The sequence below is a fragment of the Cataglyphis hispanica genome, chromosome 1, assembly GCF_021464435.1.
Source record: "Cataglyphis hispanica isolate Lineage 1 chromosome 1, ULB_Chis1_1.0, whole genome shotgun sequence".
NCBI lineage: Eukaryota > Metazoa > Arthropoda > Insecta > Hymenoptera > Formicidae > Cataglyphis > Cataglyphis hispanica.
Window position 1 is genome coordinate 20,281,219 of NC_065954.1, and position 18,655 is coordinate 20,299,873.

At 35.2% G+C, this 18,655-nt stretch overlaps 1 protein-coding gene across 1 annotated transcript in view; it reads right to left on the reverse strand.

Moving 5' to 3' along the window:
* LOC126854211 (RNA polymerase II elongation factor Ell) overlaps positions 1 to 18,655 on the reverse strand; it is a 79,630-nt gene that overhangs the window by 12,405 nt on the left and 48,570 nt on the right. The window contains exons 3-7 of the mRNA XM_050600743.1: positions 3,114 to 3,229; positions 2,078 to 2,194; positions 654 to 908; positions 368 to 438; positions 86 to 292 (exon numbers count right to left, since the gene is read on the reverse strand). Of these exons, the coding sequence (XP_050456700.1) occupies positions 86 to 292; positions 368 to 438; positions 654 to 908; positions 2,078 to 2,194; positions 3,114 to 3,229 (766 nt within the window). The remainder of the gene's footprint in view (positions 1 to 85; positions 293 to 367; positions 439 to 653; positions 909 to 2,077; positions 2,195 to 3,113; positions 3,230 to 18,655) is intronic.

An 18,655-nucleotide genomic window follows, 5' to 3' on the forward strand; every position in this document is an offset into this window, starting at 1 on the left:
AAAATATATAAGAAAAATATATATATTGTTCCAAAAAAAAAAAAAATTAAACGTATGTAAACGGCATATTGTGATTAAAGCATACCGCTGGAACCATCACTCGAGCCGGGTGGCGTAAGGTTTTGAGGTTTCCGCCTCCTGAGCATTGTCCTCTCTTGCTCTGTATAGAAAGGCCAATCCTCTTGCACATCGTTCCAAATATGCCTCTGTAGATGATACGTGTTGTCGCGCATGTAAGCCACTTGCTTCAGGATCGTCGTCATGATGGGTCGTTCTCGCTCCCTTAAACCCTCTGCAATTTATTGGAATATTAATATCGTTGCAACTGAAGTTATTTCGGGAAGCTCAAGAGACGTTTTTGTCTCACCTTTATTGATACGATCATAAAGTTCAGGTTTCTTGTAGGGCCTCAAAGCAAGGACGTGGATAAGTCTTTCTCTGTTACATAGAAAAATATAAAATACATTTTAACCTAACGCAATAACAAAATATTAGCCTTTAATAAATTTCTTTCTTATTTAAAATTTCATTGAATTGAACTTTAAATATTTATGAATCTTCATCTTATTAATCTGACAGTTTTACTTCCGCGTTTTTTATTGGAGCGTAACTTATTCTCTCATATCCTTGTATCGATTCGTTAATGCACTTACTTGAGTGGCCTGCGCATAATATCGGAAACTTTTTTCTCCGGACTGCGAGTCGCCGCTACATGATTACTATTACTACTATTGCTAGCGGTCGGTTTGTTGGTTGACGTTCTGTGTTGATTGCTGCCGGAAGTTGGAATGCTCGTCGTAGATTCCCAATGCTTTGCATGCGATGACGGAAGTGGTATCGTCCTTCCGGGTACTTGCACTTTCACCTTGCGTCCGATATCTGGACCGTTCGCTTTGATCACCCTCGTACTGGAAAAGCGACATATAATTGTTACTAAGAATGCAAAATGATGCACGTTAATCTAAATTATATATATATATATATATATATATATATATATATATATATATATACACTTTGAAATTGTTTAGCGCACTAATTATATATTATAAGTAATACATAAAAATGAAGAAAAAATAATTAAAAATTAAAAAATAAAAGCAATTGAAAAATTTTATAGCATTTATATATTTAAAGTATATTAAACCCGCCGGTCTTCTGTGACACCAAGCCTCGTGTATTCGTACAATTAATGCATTTACATCATTGTCATAAAAGGATCCGATTGTTGATGCACGTTCCTGACGCGTTTTTCTTGACGCAAGCCGCGATAAAGCACTGCAAGGGGAGGCAAAAAAATGTTCAAGTCCGTAACGAAATTGCAATTGTGAGGCGCCCTTCACCTTGGCCGTGATGATGAAGCTAAATAAATTAGCTTCATCGTTGATGCAGACCAGCGAGTATTCGAATCACGTTAACAATTGCAAAGATCGATTCCGAAGATCGCATTTCGCGCGTGTTCTCGTTTAAAAAAATTTAAAGAAACAAGCGCTTATCTTTTGACAGATAACGCGATTTTAATTCATGCAATGCAAATAAAGCTGCAGTGTCAATGAACGATATAATTCTAATAGTAAATATATGCGATATAATAATATTAATAAATATTTTATTAATTCTATCAACAAAGTGCGAATGTTTGTATATAAATGTATTCTCTATATATCCCCACAGATATTTGTATATAAAATATTAATATCTTTAGATTTTCCTTTATTTTAGGGTCAACTGCATTGAGATACTGGCGACGACATGACATATTCGCGCGAGCTATGTATCTGAAAGCGCGTATCCACGTGCATGCAATTTTCGCGAGTTTCCGCGACGACGTGTCGTAAATTCCTTCGTGAATCGCGCGAACATCCGTTAAGCGCGACCGTATCTACGGGCGAAAGTTTGTAAAAGTAAGACCACGAGCATTATTTATGGTTCCGCCGATGCTCGACGACCGGGAAATAGAGAGGAGAGGCACGCGCGCTTTTCCAAAAAAAAAGAAAAAAGAAAAAGTCTCTTTCTCCGGAAGGATCGAACAGCCGACGACGACCATACGTCCCGCTGCTCGTGGGAATATCCGTACCATTTATTCTTGTTATTCTCTTCGGCGACCGCCATTCTGTGCCTGGTGGTCTCGTAAACGTCGTCGTTTGCCTGTATTCGCATTTTGTACGGTATGGCGCCGAGGCTCTCCAGACTTCTACGAAAGAAAAGAAGAAAAATGAGAGAGTGAAAAATTAAATTTGTTAATCTATTGTGTATTGCGGTTTCTTTTTAATACTAAACAAAGAGACAAGTAAGATAATTGTCCGAGATTCAAAAATATTATACAATACAGTTAAGACGTAATGATACTTTTAAGTTTTATCAAATACAGAGAAAGTGTTGTCATTATTGTTACATTCATTGGGATAAAAACACATATATATATATGTATGTATGTATAATAATATATCACATTTATATGTAAAACATATCGACCTGTTACTATTTGGAAAATGAATTGCGACTCGACGAGCAAATTGAGAAAATCATTATTTACAATTATATTTTTAATATTAATTCGTTATGTCATCGAGATCATTTTGTACGAGAAGCACTACCAGTCACTGAATCAGTTCTGCTAACGCAAGCATAACCGTTCAATGACGTTGCAGTTGCCAGTAGTCGACACCTGCTAGCTCACTAACAGCGCTTAGTGTGTCAAGTTGCCGCGATAAAACCACCTGGTCAAGGATGCTCTACAATTTTTTACTCCGTAGCTCCGTTTAGATTGAGGGGATTATGCTCGAGGAGACTACTCCAAGTTACCGCATCGTATGTCGAGTCTATATTCAACGAAACATTATGTTTCAGCTAGGGCAAATTTTGCGTATGATGAGCCATCGTGACATATATAATATTTTCTACTAATTATAATATATAATAACAATAATCTAAAATCTTCTCGTCAATGTATCTAATAAACAAATAATGATCGCTTGCGCGATATTTAACGTTTTTATCTACTCCGACTTTCGAAACGACTGTTACAACTACTCGCATTCATAAAATGTATAAATTAAATACGCAAATATTACTTTGCAAATTTTTGTTATATCGCAATAATCGATACGTACTTAGGGCCGGTTTGTCGGACGCATTCGAAGCCGCCTTGAGGACCCTCGATGTCCTGATTGCTGGAAAGACTAAAGGTGAATCCGATAATTCCATGGATGGATGGAATGCTGAGTTTCTGAAATCAGAACACGCAGAGCGTGCTAGTTAGTTCTTGTCCTCTTAATAAAATCGCATTAAATTACGACAGCTTACGCGATAGTATCCGTCTCTCTACACGTCTCTCTACCAGCTATTATATGAGTGTGTATATACATATATATGGCACTCTCTTTTCTCTTATAGTCGCGGATATATACCCGCCGAGATACATGAAGTTCACTCATGTACTCATTTTCACCCGTATCTATTTTAGCTATCTAATACCGATCTTACTCATCGTCAATTCCTTTCACTCTCTTTTTTAAGCTAGAAAAAGTTTTACGAAATAATAATGTGTTCTCTTATAAATAAATTTCGCATTTTTAAATTTGATCCTTTCGAAAGATTTAATTAGATTATTCTTAATAGCATTTTCTTTCGATTTTAACACATTCAATTTAATCAAATGTATGAATGTCACAATTTTCAATGTTAACATAGATTAAGATAAAAGAAAAATACAATGCACAAGTTAAATATGAATATGTGGATAGATAATAAAATATTAAAAAATGATAGACCGATTTAGTGATTCGCTTATACTGCAATACAAGTGAACTGGTGGCATTTATTCTTTTGATATCATGACATGGGTCAAATTCGCGGGAAAAAGCACGACAACACAATGACATTTCGACATATATATGTGTGCATATGCGCCGATTGAATTAGAAAAATTGCGAGCAAACTTATGGCTTTCAAAAACTTTGGCAAAAGTGCGGTTATAGTTTAAGAAAAAAGAAAAAAACAGATTTAACTAACTACGATTACCTACATTCGACCCTTTGCAATATATCGAGTGTACCTGTTGCTCATCTGGAGCACGTCATATAAGGCTTCTTCCCCTTTGTTCGCAAACAAGTTAGCGATATAATATTTTTTTTTTCGGTAATGTAAACAAAGAGAATCTTTCATATTTTATCTTTACAAATCTACGTGCACATCTTTAAGATAATAGATATCGACTCTATTGTTAAAATAAATTGAAAGTAAATTTAGAATTATAAATTAAGCCAGGGCACTCTTTCCAAAGAATTAACTGCGATTGACGCAAGTGCGAACGGGATCCGGCTGGCAATTTTTCGTGATTCAATTTCATCGAAAGGCAGTCGAGCGCGACTGACCATTTCGCAACTTTGCGTATATATCTCTTCCCCCACCTTTTTGCGCCCGTCGTTGTTTCGTTCCTCTCTCTCTCTCTCTCTCTCTCTCTTCCCTTTTTGCGTTGTTCTATTCCCCTTCCTTTCTCTGCACGCGATACGTGAAATTTATTCTTTTTTTTTAAACTCTTAGCGAGTAATTGCGGATGCGCGTCATCGGAAGCATGCATCATCGGATACATCGTGAGAGATCTGACAATTTCAATGAGAGCTTCAAAGAAGCGTGCGACCAAGATTGTTGATTGTCGCTCGAGTAGGATATCGATTTTTTTTTTCAAATGAATCGTAAAAAAAGATCATAAAAAAAAGTCGTTATTTATATACATGCAACTCAGATTTCGTGAATGACGGTGACGCAATAAACGCGACATAACATATAACATTCTAGATCATGTGGTAAAAGAAGACTGACGCGCGATGACGATGAACATCAGAGAACGATGATGGTGACGACGATGACGAGACAATACACGCGATACGTAATACAGCTCGAAGGGTAGGGGGGGGGAGGGGGGCGATGAAGGGAGGACGTTTCTCTCACGGACATTCACGTATCGAGGCCATAGGGGCTCCCCAAGCCAATCCTGCCCCCCCTTCCATCGATCAGCTGGGATAGACATCGTCGTGGTCGTCGTCAACGTCGTCTCTTAAACGAAAGGTCGAATCGCGCGAGAATGCAATATGAAAGTTTTGTGAAGGGAGCACAGCGCTCATTTAAATTTCACTGCGCGCGCGGAAGGACGGCTGGCTGTTGTGTTTGTTGCCTGACCGGTTATCTTTTGGTTCGCCATAGCATTGCGAGATTCGCGTGTCCCAGACGAGTATTCATTGTGTCCGTCACACAGCCGGAACATCGACCAGCCGGTTCGGATTCTCACGCTGCTGTGCGGATACATGAGGAAGGGAGGGGGGAAGGTGAAGAAGAGAGAGAGAGAGAGAGAGAGAGAAAAATTGCGCGAAGGTCCCGATCGAGAGAAGAATTACTCGGAAATTATTATCCTTAGGTCAACTTCAACGAGAATAGCGGTTTTTTTCTCGGCTGCTTTGAGCCTTTCGTCCACATAAACATATTTAATTTTTCCAAGCATAATAAAGCAACTAAATTAGGAATTGAAAAATTCAATATATGTATGCATGTAGAGAATATAATCTTATTTTTATTCCACTTTAAGTATTTTAACAAAATGTTAATTAAAGATTCAGTTAAAAAATCTAACTATAAAACTCGAGAAGATTTCGAAAAATGCGTAATTAAAATTAAAATTTCGTTGAGAAAATTCTGATTAATAAAAAAATCCAGATCAAAATTTCTCAGCATTACTCAAAATCGTTATACATAATGTCATTGAGTCAATATTCTTAAAAATAATCGCATTCTATCAAGCTGCCATTTATGTCGTATGTATAAAAAGGCGTAACAAGTGGGACAATGCATAAAGGCATGTCCTCTGCCTTTCTCTGTCTATATATATATATCTCCCTCTTTCTTCCTTATTTTCTCTGTCTCACAGTATCGGATTGCATTTTTCGCAATTTAAGTAAGTGCCGGTGGAGGGATAATTTTAACCGTCAACGATTTATTTCGGTATGCTTTACACGTACGAACGATATAACAAATGTAGTAGTAAACCGCCCATCTACTCACGTTGCCAGATCGAAATTATTTCGGTACTTAAGGCCACAGCAACAGCTGAACAACAAACGAACGAACGATAATCGCCGCTCGTAGCATTCGCGACATTCCTACGTGTCAGGAGCTACTGCCGCGCCGGCATCGAGTCATCGCATCGTTGGCTAAATCGCCGAGTTATACCCGTAAGTATATATCAAGAATAGTCATAAAAAAATATCAAAAAATATCTTTTTCACATTCATTTCAGAATCCACATTATTTTTATACGTCATAACGTTTTATGTATATTTAATAGAGAAATGGAAATTATTATTATTACTATATTTATACACATATGTAGAGTGTACCATTTTAAATGACAGTTAATATCTCGAAGAATGCATGTTAGAGAAAAATGTCTCAGACAAAAGTTGTAGTCAATTGGTATAAAAAATTATTTTTTAAAAAAAGTATGTAATTATTTACAATGCTTTTTTTTTACATCAATTAATTCATCTTATTATTCTGTACATAAAAGTATTACGGTAAAATTATTGAAAATTAAATATTTGAAGAGATATTTTATATTAAAGTATATCAGATTAAGATACAATAAATTAAAGATATAAACAACTTAAAAAAATACTTTATTACATATCGTTTTGAAAAGCTTTCGAGATAAGCTACACAAATATGCAATAAAATATGGAGATTTTCATTTGGCAAAATTGATTTGGACCTGACAGAACCTAATACACGGATACAAAATCTAAGATCGTCGATTGGCCCCTTTTGAATCCTACAATTTTTGTGTCAAACGTTTTTCTCTAAAATGTATTAGTCAACAGATATTTGAGGTGGTCATTAAAAATGGGACACCCTGTATTATATGTATATAATAATAATAATAATAATTTCCACTTTTCTATTAACGTAAAATCTTATAAAAATATAAATAATAAAAAATTAAAAAAAAAATATAATATTATATATATTTTCTTTGCATGTATGTTAATTTACTTTATTCCATCCAGCTCATTCCTATAATTTTATTTTATTCAATCTTTCAAACCCGAGTCTCGAAACATTAACGAATGAGATAAGATAAAGCGTTGCGATAAGTTGTAAATAAATGTAATTTTAACATATTGTACATTCTTAAGGTCACTCATTTCAATTCACAATTAATTTTCGTTTTATTTGTCTACGCATGATTGGAAACTTAGTTTGTGAATTTGTATACAGCATGTAAATAGCATCATCATTTATAAACAAGAAAATGTAAATTATTTGTAGCTACCGTGTGTGAGAAAGATTCCGGCCGACGAAAGAGGCAATGAATGCACCACGATAAAAATTACGAGTAATTATGATGGTCGGGTCTATCGCTGACGCAAATGCAGTAAATTTGCTAATGAGTCTTATCTCCTCAATTTATCCACCGCTGGGGGGAATATATGTTCTAATTCCGATTATTATTTTCACTGTGAATAATAATTTTGCCGTATTATATCTGTCGTCAATCATCACGTAATCAATGATTTAGAAAATCCTAAACGGAGCAATGTATATTTGTGGCTCTAAAAATTTATTTATGTTTTCTTAAATTATATATGTATGTATGTGTGCGCGCGCGCGCGCGCAAAAGACAGAAACAGTAAATTGGTTTCGAAAGAGCAATCGTCATCAAAAAAGTAGATATTAATAATAAAACTTATTTATTTCATTGTGTTATATCTGACAGTGAGATACGTCGCTCAGATAATTCTTTAAAGAATTAAATATATAAGTACGCATGTCATTCGCATCGAATGAATCGTGAAGATTGGTAGACGGCTGACATGTGTGTAAATAATAACTCGGTATACGTCATCGAAGAAAGACAAAAGATGGGGCGTTTTTAGTCGAGAAATGCGGCCGAGAGATATTTTCTGCGAAAGGAATTTTCATGAGAGAGACACGGCCCCGATAATTCAAACTCGAAGATATCGGAAAGATCTTTTCCGTTAAATAAAAATTCGTTTCTTCTTAAATTACTGATTAGAGAGGATTGGAGAAGATTATCTAACGATATATTCTTTGATCGCTTATTTCAACATCTATCTTTATCAAAATTCATTAAATTTTTTATTGCGTTTCCTCTATATTTATTTTCTTCACTTTTTCCGTTCAATGCCTCCATTTGTTCCTTAAAATTTTCTTTGGATTTGTGACATTGGATTGTGTAGCTTCGAGAAAAGAGCAACCGGTCAACTGAAATGATCCCGCGGTGAGATCGATCGACGAACTCAGGAGAGCAACTTTCACTGGGCTGCGACCGCATTGTCAATATCGGGGACAATATAAGTGAAAAAGGGAACATATATATAAGTGAAAAACGTGCGTACACAGGCCATCAACCCATCATGAAGATGCAATTTTGCCGATGTACGCACTGGTGACGACTTACTTTATCGTTTATGATGACAAATACATGTGACGACCTTAGACACACGTGTAGAACCGCACGTGTGTGACATTTGAGTATGTGATCGAGATTCGCAATAAAACATATGGAATTGTCAAATGTTTCTCTCTATAAAAATCTATGTATATGATATGATGTCTATCAAGGTTATTCTATTACGAAAGAGATAAACGAAATTTGTTGAAGCAGCTATTTCTTTCTTTCGGTAATACGGAAAATTAGATAATTTTAACGAAAAGATTACTTGATTCTTTAACTTTAGCGGAATAAAACGAACGTATCCAACCAATTCACGTCGTTGCATTAAGTGAGAAGCGTCATACAATGACGCTTTTTCGTAGCCGTATCTCTATGCACGGTCGATGGTGAAACAGAAGCGAGACGAAAGATAAGCGTATCGGAGAGACCGAGTGTCCCTGGCTTAGGATGAGGCTCCATCTGGCACAAGGTCATCAGCGTGATCGTATAGGTGCTCCTTATGTCTACGGGAAAATAAGAAAAAAGATGCACGTGTATACCGTGTGTCTCGATTCAAAACCGAACCAACCGGTGACCTCATCGTATTTTTGTTTCTCCTTTCTCTACTGCATATTCCTTTCCTCGCTCCTCGCATCATCATGTTGTTCTATCGTTCTTTCGAGCACGGACACGGACACAGGCAAGCATATATACATATTACGCGTATAGGCGCAAGTGATGCCGTTAATTAACTCCGCCGACCGCGAACGGTGGTAGGCACGTTCGATTCGCACGCGCATCGACGGCGCAGAAAATAAATCGCCCTAAGTGAAAGTAACATTGCGCCGATTTCGTGCTGACGAATCGTCGCGAAACGCCGTGATTATTCTACACACAATTCAACAAAACTCGAAATGATCGAGCGCGTTAATTAACTTACTACATTTCTTGAAACAAAAATAATAAAAGATTAAGTAGAAATTTTAAAGGAAACATGTCATTTTTTTCAGAGAAAATTTGGATGTACGATAATAATAATTTAGTCCTCTAGAATTCCTCTAGTCCATTCCTCTAGAATAGGCACGAAAGTACCTTTTATTTAGTAAGTATTTAATGTCTTACGAGATGCCTTTATTTTCAAGTTTGCAAAGTTGAAAAAGATATAGCGCTGAAGGAGGGGGAAACATGTTTTCTTCGCAAGAGTTATATGATACGCGAATGGAACATGAAATTTCACCATTTATTCAAATATTTTGACTCGACTGTGACTTTTATAATTATGCTAGCTATCTCTTTTTTTTTTTTTTCTTTTTAAGACGGTGATTAGAACGGACACACGATAAATTCTATCGTCGACGTCTCGAAAGTTCACGAATTAAATCACGTTAAGTGAAAGCCGCACTGGTTGCGAAATCTAGTAGCGCAAAAAAAAAAAAAGTTTTATTGTGAAGAGTTTCACACAAATACACACACACACACGCACATAAAGTATTATTGCAGGAAATTATATTGTTACGTCGCGCGTAATAGCGGCCACTGGTTAATTTGCGAGGGCTGCGTTTACACGCGCGTCTATTTCATTTCGCATCAAAAAGAATATGCAAATAAATTTCCTTTACCAACTACAGAGGAGAAACTGATGGATTGCGGGTAGCAGAATGCTTGGCTAAATGTTACCGCAGTCGTTTATGAAGCACCGATACTTGGCGAAGCCACGCTTCAAAGCCGTTCACGTGATCGTAAATAAAGAATCGCAGCAGATGTGCATAGCTATATCGACGCAAGAACATATGCTATTCGACTCGCGCGATTCTCCATTTATATGTCTATAAAATTACAGCATCCCAAAATTTTAGCATCCCAAATTTTAGCATCCCAAAATTTATTCTCAATCTCGACGAATGGAGATAATAAAAGGTGACAAAATGCGAAAGATTAAAGATCAAGATTTGATTAATAATTATATAAAAAGAGTTTCTAAAAAAAGTCAGATATCTTTTTATCCATCTTGTTATTTTTTATGCCATTATTAATAGAAATAAAAAAATAAGATAGTAATCTCTTGAGTCAAAATTTTTTTTCTACTTTCGACATCAATGCGCATGTTCAGTCTAACATTTACTTTGAAATTTTAACAAGCAGTCAAATTACCCTATTTTGGAACTATTTAATATATAGTTTTATTAAAAAGCTCTTTTTTTTAATATTTAAGAAATTGTTCTTTTACCGTCTATTTAAGGTACAAAGTAAAATGATCAATACAATACAATTCATATATAAATGAAACCTCCCCCAGAATGAAAAATAAAGTTTCGGAATTAAATTCAGATGCTCTCAATACGAGATAAAAAAAGTAGTTACTATAAACTGATAGAATTTCAAACCATAAATGAAACGATGTCTTCTTTTATTGATATTTCCAGATTTCTTCAATGTAATGTGAATAATAATTAAATACGCATAGTATATTATATTAATCAAATTCCTATCAAAATCATTCAAACATCACAAAATTTTTTCCCCCTCAAAATCGTTCGATTTCTAGCGCATCCATAAAAAGGGTGCTTTCGCCCTAAGCTCGATTTCCGCGACGGATAATCTATTTGTAGTTGTTATCGGATTTGTGTAAGAAGCCCCTTGACGGGGCTGGCTTCTGGGGAAAAAATCTCTCGGAGATAAATAATGTCGCTAATTGTTATAATCGATTCCGCCGACATCCAGTCTTCCGATATGCATTTCTTTCGTTAAAATCGATCTGTTTCCGCGCCAGAATTAGGCAGCTCGTTAACCTCTTTACTTATTCAACGCCGACGTTGTCCTTCCCATCAGAATTTTATAGCTGCTGATGATTTTACGAAACGACACTATGACAGTTGCTGCTCGCCACGCTGCTTATCGGACCATTTAAAAGGAACATGAGAGAATTCTAAAGAAATTTCTTACTAGAAAGGTGAGATAAAAGTTTTACTTTGTGAGTAAATATTTCTTTGATATCATAATTTAATGAATTTTTTTTTAGCAACAATCAAATCTTTTCGGTCAGTAATTTTTTTTTTTTATTAAGAATAGAATATATGATCTGTATGAGAATATCATTCTATATCTTTAAATTAAGACATATAATACCTTTTTACAAAAATATAATATGATAAATTATTCCGCAATGTGTGTATTAGTTGAAAAATTATATTATTCCTAATCAATATTTATAAAGATAATGAATAATTCACATAAAAATAAATCGAAAATACAGCAAAATTTGAATACAGTTGAATTTTTCGATTTTGTGATAAACATTTCCGCAACAAGAGCTATTATAAGAATTGTTATACATCGATGAGCATTATTGTGTTTTAATGTAACACGTTGAATTACGGTTATTCCGATGATGGAAGATTCAGCGTTTCATTGCGACATAAACACGTTGTCTTGTGAAAGACCCGGGTGGGCTTCTCTCTATTTTGAATTTTCAGGTTAAGCTCTATCCAATAACGGCAATAAATTTTTTGTTAAGAATTTCAAAGTTGCTCACGTCGAGAATCTCTTCGCTTAGGGATTACGTAAATCTTAATAAAACGTCTAGGCTCGCTCGCTTGCTCACGAATGCAATGGAGGAATGCGCAATGATTATGAAATTGACATCGCTAAACATTAATCAGCGATATTGCCCTTAAAACGATGGAAAGATAGAGTGTGAAAAGGAGTGAGAGGAGATAAAAAAAACCTTTTGAAATTTTCTTCATAATAAAGTTTTCTATTGTATAAAAAAAATCCTTATTTTTTTATTCAAGATTATTTTATCTACTATCTGAGAAACATTTTCATATAGAAAAAGAGTTGTTATTATCCACAAAAGATTAAATAAAAATGTCATTCTAAGTAATCCTATAGAAATTCTATTTCTATTTCTAAAGAGAGATTAAAAAAAATAGTTTTTAAGTCTCTTTTATAGTCTTTTTGTTCGGAAAAGAATAGACAATACATAATTGTGAATTTTTGTAGAACTTTAGAACTTTTACAAAACATCTTTTTTTTATACCTACACAGAAAGTTCATTTTTCATTCTTTTTTTTCAAATAGAAAACCTGAAATTTTCGCTATTATTTCGTCTCACCCTTTTCAAACGATGATTCGCCATGACTTACAAGAGACAATGACAAACAACTTGGTATTCCTTGTCTGAGAAGGACCTAGACCCAGTATCAACCGACAATTGCCTAATACAGCGTCACAAATAATTCGCGGAATTGGGTTAGAAAGTTTCTCGCAGCCTTCGGTTTTAATATCTGATGCAAACCTCAATTACATCGTTTAAAAATGCGCATGGAAAATATTTGCTTCCGATATTTTCACATGACACATTTCGAGGAATTTCTTAAATTCACACGCAAATTTTAAGCAAAAAAAAGCAGTTTCAAAACAAGAAAAGAAAGTATTAAATATGTAACTATCTTAAATAATATCTTCTCTCTCTCTCTCTCTCTCTCTCTCTCTCTCTCTCTCTCTCTCTCTTTTGTCGACTTTCTAAATATCAAAATGCTAAAATAATTACGCTTGAAAAGAGGATTTAATCTATTTTAAAGACTAATAAGTACTTTTGCCAGACTTGTATATGCAGTTATGTACAATACTTGGGATATATACACAAGCAATGCCAAATGCTAATTATAAATATGCTTATCGCTCATTTGACATTTTCTTACTCGTGCTGTCATGTCGCGCCGATCATAAAGCGACCAAACTTGATAATTATATCGCTAATGTAAGCAATAGCTCGTGCGATTATCCGCAGAAAGCGAGATTTAAAGAATTCTTCTGTTTGCACGTTTAAAGCACACCTACAACTTTTATCGCGCGCGTGGAGATGATTATTTTTAAATTCATTTGTACGAGCTTATCGCAAATTATTATTCAGTCGAAAATCCAAAATACGCGATTCTTTTACTCGTGTCTATAACATTTTTATAATATTACGTCTAGTTCCTAAAAGCTATTTTAAAAAACAGACAAATGCAATTTAACAATAGCCTAATCATGTAAAAAAGAGAACATTTTAATCATAATAAAATCAAATTTTTATTAATTATTTCAAATTCTTAAAAAAAAAAAGTAAATTATCAAAATTTTATATAAAAAATTTTCAGTTTTAGTTTTAAACATTTGAAATTAATTCTTAATATTTGCTTAGAAAAAAAGTTACCGTTAGACATTAAATTTTTCAAGAGTTTTCCGATTTTTTGTACATCATACAGTGGCAGAAAGCGACATACAATTTGGAGGAAAAGCGAGCGCGGACTCGATCGACAAGAGTTGAGTTAATTTGAAAGAGAAACTTGGGATACGCATTCCATTGATCGATAACTCGATTCGATCCAAAGTCGTATAAATTCCAATGCACTCGCACGAAACGAATTATAAGGAGGATGGTGGGAAAGGAGGGTGGAAAATTCTGAACTCAGTCTTGCGATCAATGTCCGGATAGTGTCGCGAAAACGCGTGAAAGGTTGGCGATTTCAAATGCCAATGAGCCAACCATCGGTAGCACATCGCGCGAACCGATGACTCAGGAACGCATTATATTTATAGCGGCATACTTTTTCTCTGCTCTCCGCGAAGAGGCGGGGTGAATCACGCAAAGTGTCGTTGCACGAAATCGTCGGATGAGTCGCGCGCAACCTCGTTTATTCTTTTTCCTTTCTGCTTCTATTGACTCTTAACCATCATAGTTAAATCTGAATAATGTATAATATCTATCACAAGATGGATTATCGATTTTTCGAATTTTAATTGAATTTTTTTGCCGAAATTAACTTTCCTTTTGTCAAATGTATAATTATCTGTATATTTTAAAGATTCGTATTTAAATTATATAAATAATTAGTACGCTCGCATAATCTGTCTAGTTTGTTAATGTCTACGCGACAACCGGCTGTGTTTGCGATGACGATGCTGTCGATTAGTATGTCAGTAGGTTGCAGATTTCAATAATCGCCCAAATTTGACGTTCGCCGAAGATCAAGATCCTACACGAGGTACTCGGAAAGAATGTTTTATTCGCGACAATCTTATATTTTTTTTCTTCCTGCACTGATAAATCATCTTAAGTTAAATTCGAATTACTTAAGAATTAGACAAGGTACCTTATTTTTGCTAATATTAAATAAAATATAATTTGTTCGCCATATAATTTTCTGAAGTATTCGATTTAATCGAAGAAGGTGCATGAGATTTTTGTGCAATTTATAGCGGTCATTTATCTCGTGTATACGTGAATAATACGTGCTATATATCTCTAGCATTTATGCTCGTTTATGTTAAAATTATTCATAATAAGTAAGAAACATTAGAGCGCAATTACATTAACGACAACGCCATGTATATTGAGGAAACTATTACGTGACCAATCCAAATTAAGCAACGTTACTTCTGAGACCTTGGAAAATGTTGTAGCAAAAATAAGAATTAAATGTATGTCAAAATTATTCTTTCCCATTTCGGCAACGATAAATATTTTATCGTTCAACTCGGCAGTAGCGAAAATTGTTTCCATTATCTCCCTCTCTCTCTATCTTTGGTTTCATGTTTTTTTCGTAAATTGAGTTAAATATTACTCAAATTCGTTAAAACAAAAACAACATAATTATGTATAATAAAAATCAAGATATATGCGCGCATAATCAATATATTACTGAAAATACTGTAAATTTCAAGATTATCCACTGGGTATGTCTTTGTTTGTCGTTTAATATCGAGTATATCTATATTATCAAGATATCATAAAAATATATCTATATATACGACACAATTCCTTTGACATGCAAAGGCATCTTTGTTCAAAGCAGAAATCTTATCGACAGATGGCATTGTTTCATCGAGCTGGGCCATACACATTAATAAGACATACCCAGCAATCTGCTCGTCGGAATCGAATGTCGAACCTTGCTATTGGCTACCTGCTGTTGGTACGCGTAGATTCGTCTAATAAACAACGTAAAACCCTGCGTCCCTGTGGGAGATAACGCTTGGAAGATATGTCAAGACACGGTGACAAGCTGATAAGATTTTGACGACGGTTAGACAAATGGCCGGAAATCAAGTGGACATTGTGGAAATTATTTTGGGGTGTCTTGTCGCGACCGTTTTTCCTTTGAATTTGACATTTAGACGTCGATGATTGCCCATTATGTTAAATCACACACTGTACTCCTACTTCGTTATCAAAGCAGAAGAATTTGAGCGACAATGAGATACAATAAAAGCATGGAATAAGATATCATTGTTACGCAGGCAAAAACATCCGCGTGTAAGTAAATCGAGCGAGAAAAGTTGTCCGTTCCACTTTATTCGCTTGCTCGAATTCGTTTAACGAATTTAAGTTACAAGTAAATATACGGTGTAATTACGTGAAAGGGGACTGAGTCAGTTACGTGGAAAAGAAACGCGTCGCTTAATTAAAGAGAAACCATTGCTGAAAGAAGTGTCCTCTCTCTTTCTTTCCCAAGAGAACCGATATATTCATTATCATATATATGATATAAAATACGAGATAAACGGTAATAATAGAAAAAATATATTTTTTCTATTATATAATATATAGATGACCTTTTGAGAGATTAAGAGGATTCGACGCGTCTGAGGAAGACACTTTGCAATTCAACTCAATTCTTGAACCGATTCCAGTGAATCTTATACATATTATTTTATCGTCGGCCTTGTAACACGAGAGAGAGAGAGAGAGAGAGATTTTTATCTTTATTTTTTTTTCCGAGACGGAAAAGTCCAAAAAAAACTCCGTAAAAGCGACTGTGATTAAAATTTAATAATTAACAGACAAAATTCCTGAAAATAAAAAGGTATTAATTAATAAAAATATATATTTATCAAGAATAATTCGCGAAAGCGAAGTTTTAAACGTCATTACCAAGATAAGACACTGGGAGATAAAGAAATAAAAAATATGTTTGTGCTGCAAGAGTGTACTGACAAAGTATGAAAGTGCGAGATAACCTCTGTATCTACGGCGATAAAATAAAACACGTAAATTAAATTAAATTAAATCAATACACGATGCAAGATTTTTAAAGGGAGACAAGATCGGCGAGAAATAAAGTGCAACGAGGTTGAATAAAAAAACATTCTTCCTGTTTACACGGAAACGATGCACCTGTGATAATCACAGCAGCGACCATGTCTAAAGAACATGCGAATAATATGTTTAGTTTAAGCCTCAAGTTAAATCATTCTCGTCCAAGCTGTAATATCACATACAAACACCCAAATATTGTTTCCATTTCGAACTTATCGATTCGGTTGGTAATATATTGTTATGTTGTATATGCGTGCGTGTTATTTTTGGTGTGCGTGAAAATTTTAGATGAATTCATATGTATATGTGCGTGTATGTGTGCGCGCGCGTATGTAATGTGTGTGTGTGTGTGTGTGCGTGCATTGATTCTATGAATACCATTTGAATTGTGTACGCATGTATTTCGCTTGACAACTCGTTTACAAATGTACATATTGCTTGAATCTGTGCACGCGCGCGCGCGCGCGTGTTGTGTGTGTGTGTAAGTGTGCACGTAAATTACCAACGCACACTACGGGCACGGAGTCTGCGCAAACAGATAACGACTCGTGTCGTCAAACACAGGCATGAGGTAGATGTGCGTGTCTCGTGCTTGTATAGGACGCAAAAAGGTATCCTCTTATCGGAATCTTAACCAAATATACTTGTTTTTATGAGAAGAACGATAATGTGTCTCTCGATGCGCCATATCATTTTCTATCTCTCTTCTTCTCTCTCTCTCTCTCTCTCGCTCCCTTTCTCTAATCGTGTCGATAATAGTGTTCTATGCCGAACGATTTATACATTTGCATCGGAGCCGTTGCAACGACGTCGAAAGTGGGGAACGGGCTGTATGATATTATTATAAAGCCACTGATGATGCTAAAACGCTCCTCGATTTTCCACTCATCGACGTATATTTGCTAGATGCGTGATTATCACATAATAAAAGAATGAAAAGCAAGATCGCTATAAAAAACGATATAAAAAAAAAGACTTGCAGGTTTATAAAAAGCGATGATGCATAAGCGGTAGTTCATAATGTTCCACTTGTTAAAAAAAAAAAAAATAAATAAATAAAGATTAGTATTATTCCTCAATACTACATAAACTTTATCGTCTCATAAATGTAATTATTTAAGAAAACACACGAGAAAAAGGCACAATTTGCTTCGTGGAATTTAAATCTGCATTTTAAATCCAATCAATTAATTCAAGTTTACCAAAAAAAAAAAGATAAAAAATACTCTTCACATCTCGTATGAGCCTTGACAATGAATTTTCGATGAGACATTCGCGGAAAATGCCGGGCTCGCATAGCGGAGGCGTGTCCGCATTTTCTGCAGTTGCCACGGACAATTCTAAATCAACTACGGCGTCGAAGATATGCGCGTCGCGCGCATATCTCGTCGACAAAATATTTTCCTTCGAGACTCCAAGTTTAGCACAAGTTTAGTGTCGGTATTTTTCCTCGACTCTTGTGTCGTCGTCAAGCCACAGAGATTTATGCGAATACAACGAGATTCCTCGTTTTTGAATAGATCGGCAAGCTTTTGTCTCACTTTTCGGGAAAATCCTTTTCCATGGCCATGTCTCGGGAATTCGACAACCGTATGATTGATTTATTTGATGAAACAGGCAGCGGGTGAGCAAGAAAGAAAGAGAGAGAGAGAGAGAGAGAGAGAGAGAGAGAAAGAGATTCGAAAAGTTAAAACCGGATTTAGAATTCAAGGCTACGTTCACAAATAAAGAGAAGCGAGGTAAAAACAATATTTTAAATGTCACAAACCGAGCCGCTCTTTGAATGCCGTTTTAAATTAGACTTAAAGTTTTTACACACTAATCCTGCACATTCTCGCCGCGCATTTAACGTTAAAAATAACAACTTGGTCCCCTCACTTTATACTTTAAATCTCATTAATGAGCGTGATGTTCAAAATTGGACAAATCAAACTCGATATTCAGATGTAAAATGCGGTGTTGAATGAAATTAAAGAAAAGAGATGCATGTTTTACATATTAAAGATCTACAATTCTCAGGATTGAGAAAAGCGAAAAATACGTTAATCACTTCAACGAAAACACGGTAAGATTCGTTCGAGGATAAATCGCGGAATCGTGCTGTTCGTTACTTCGTACCT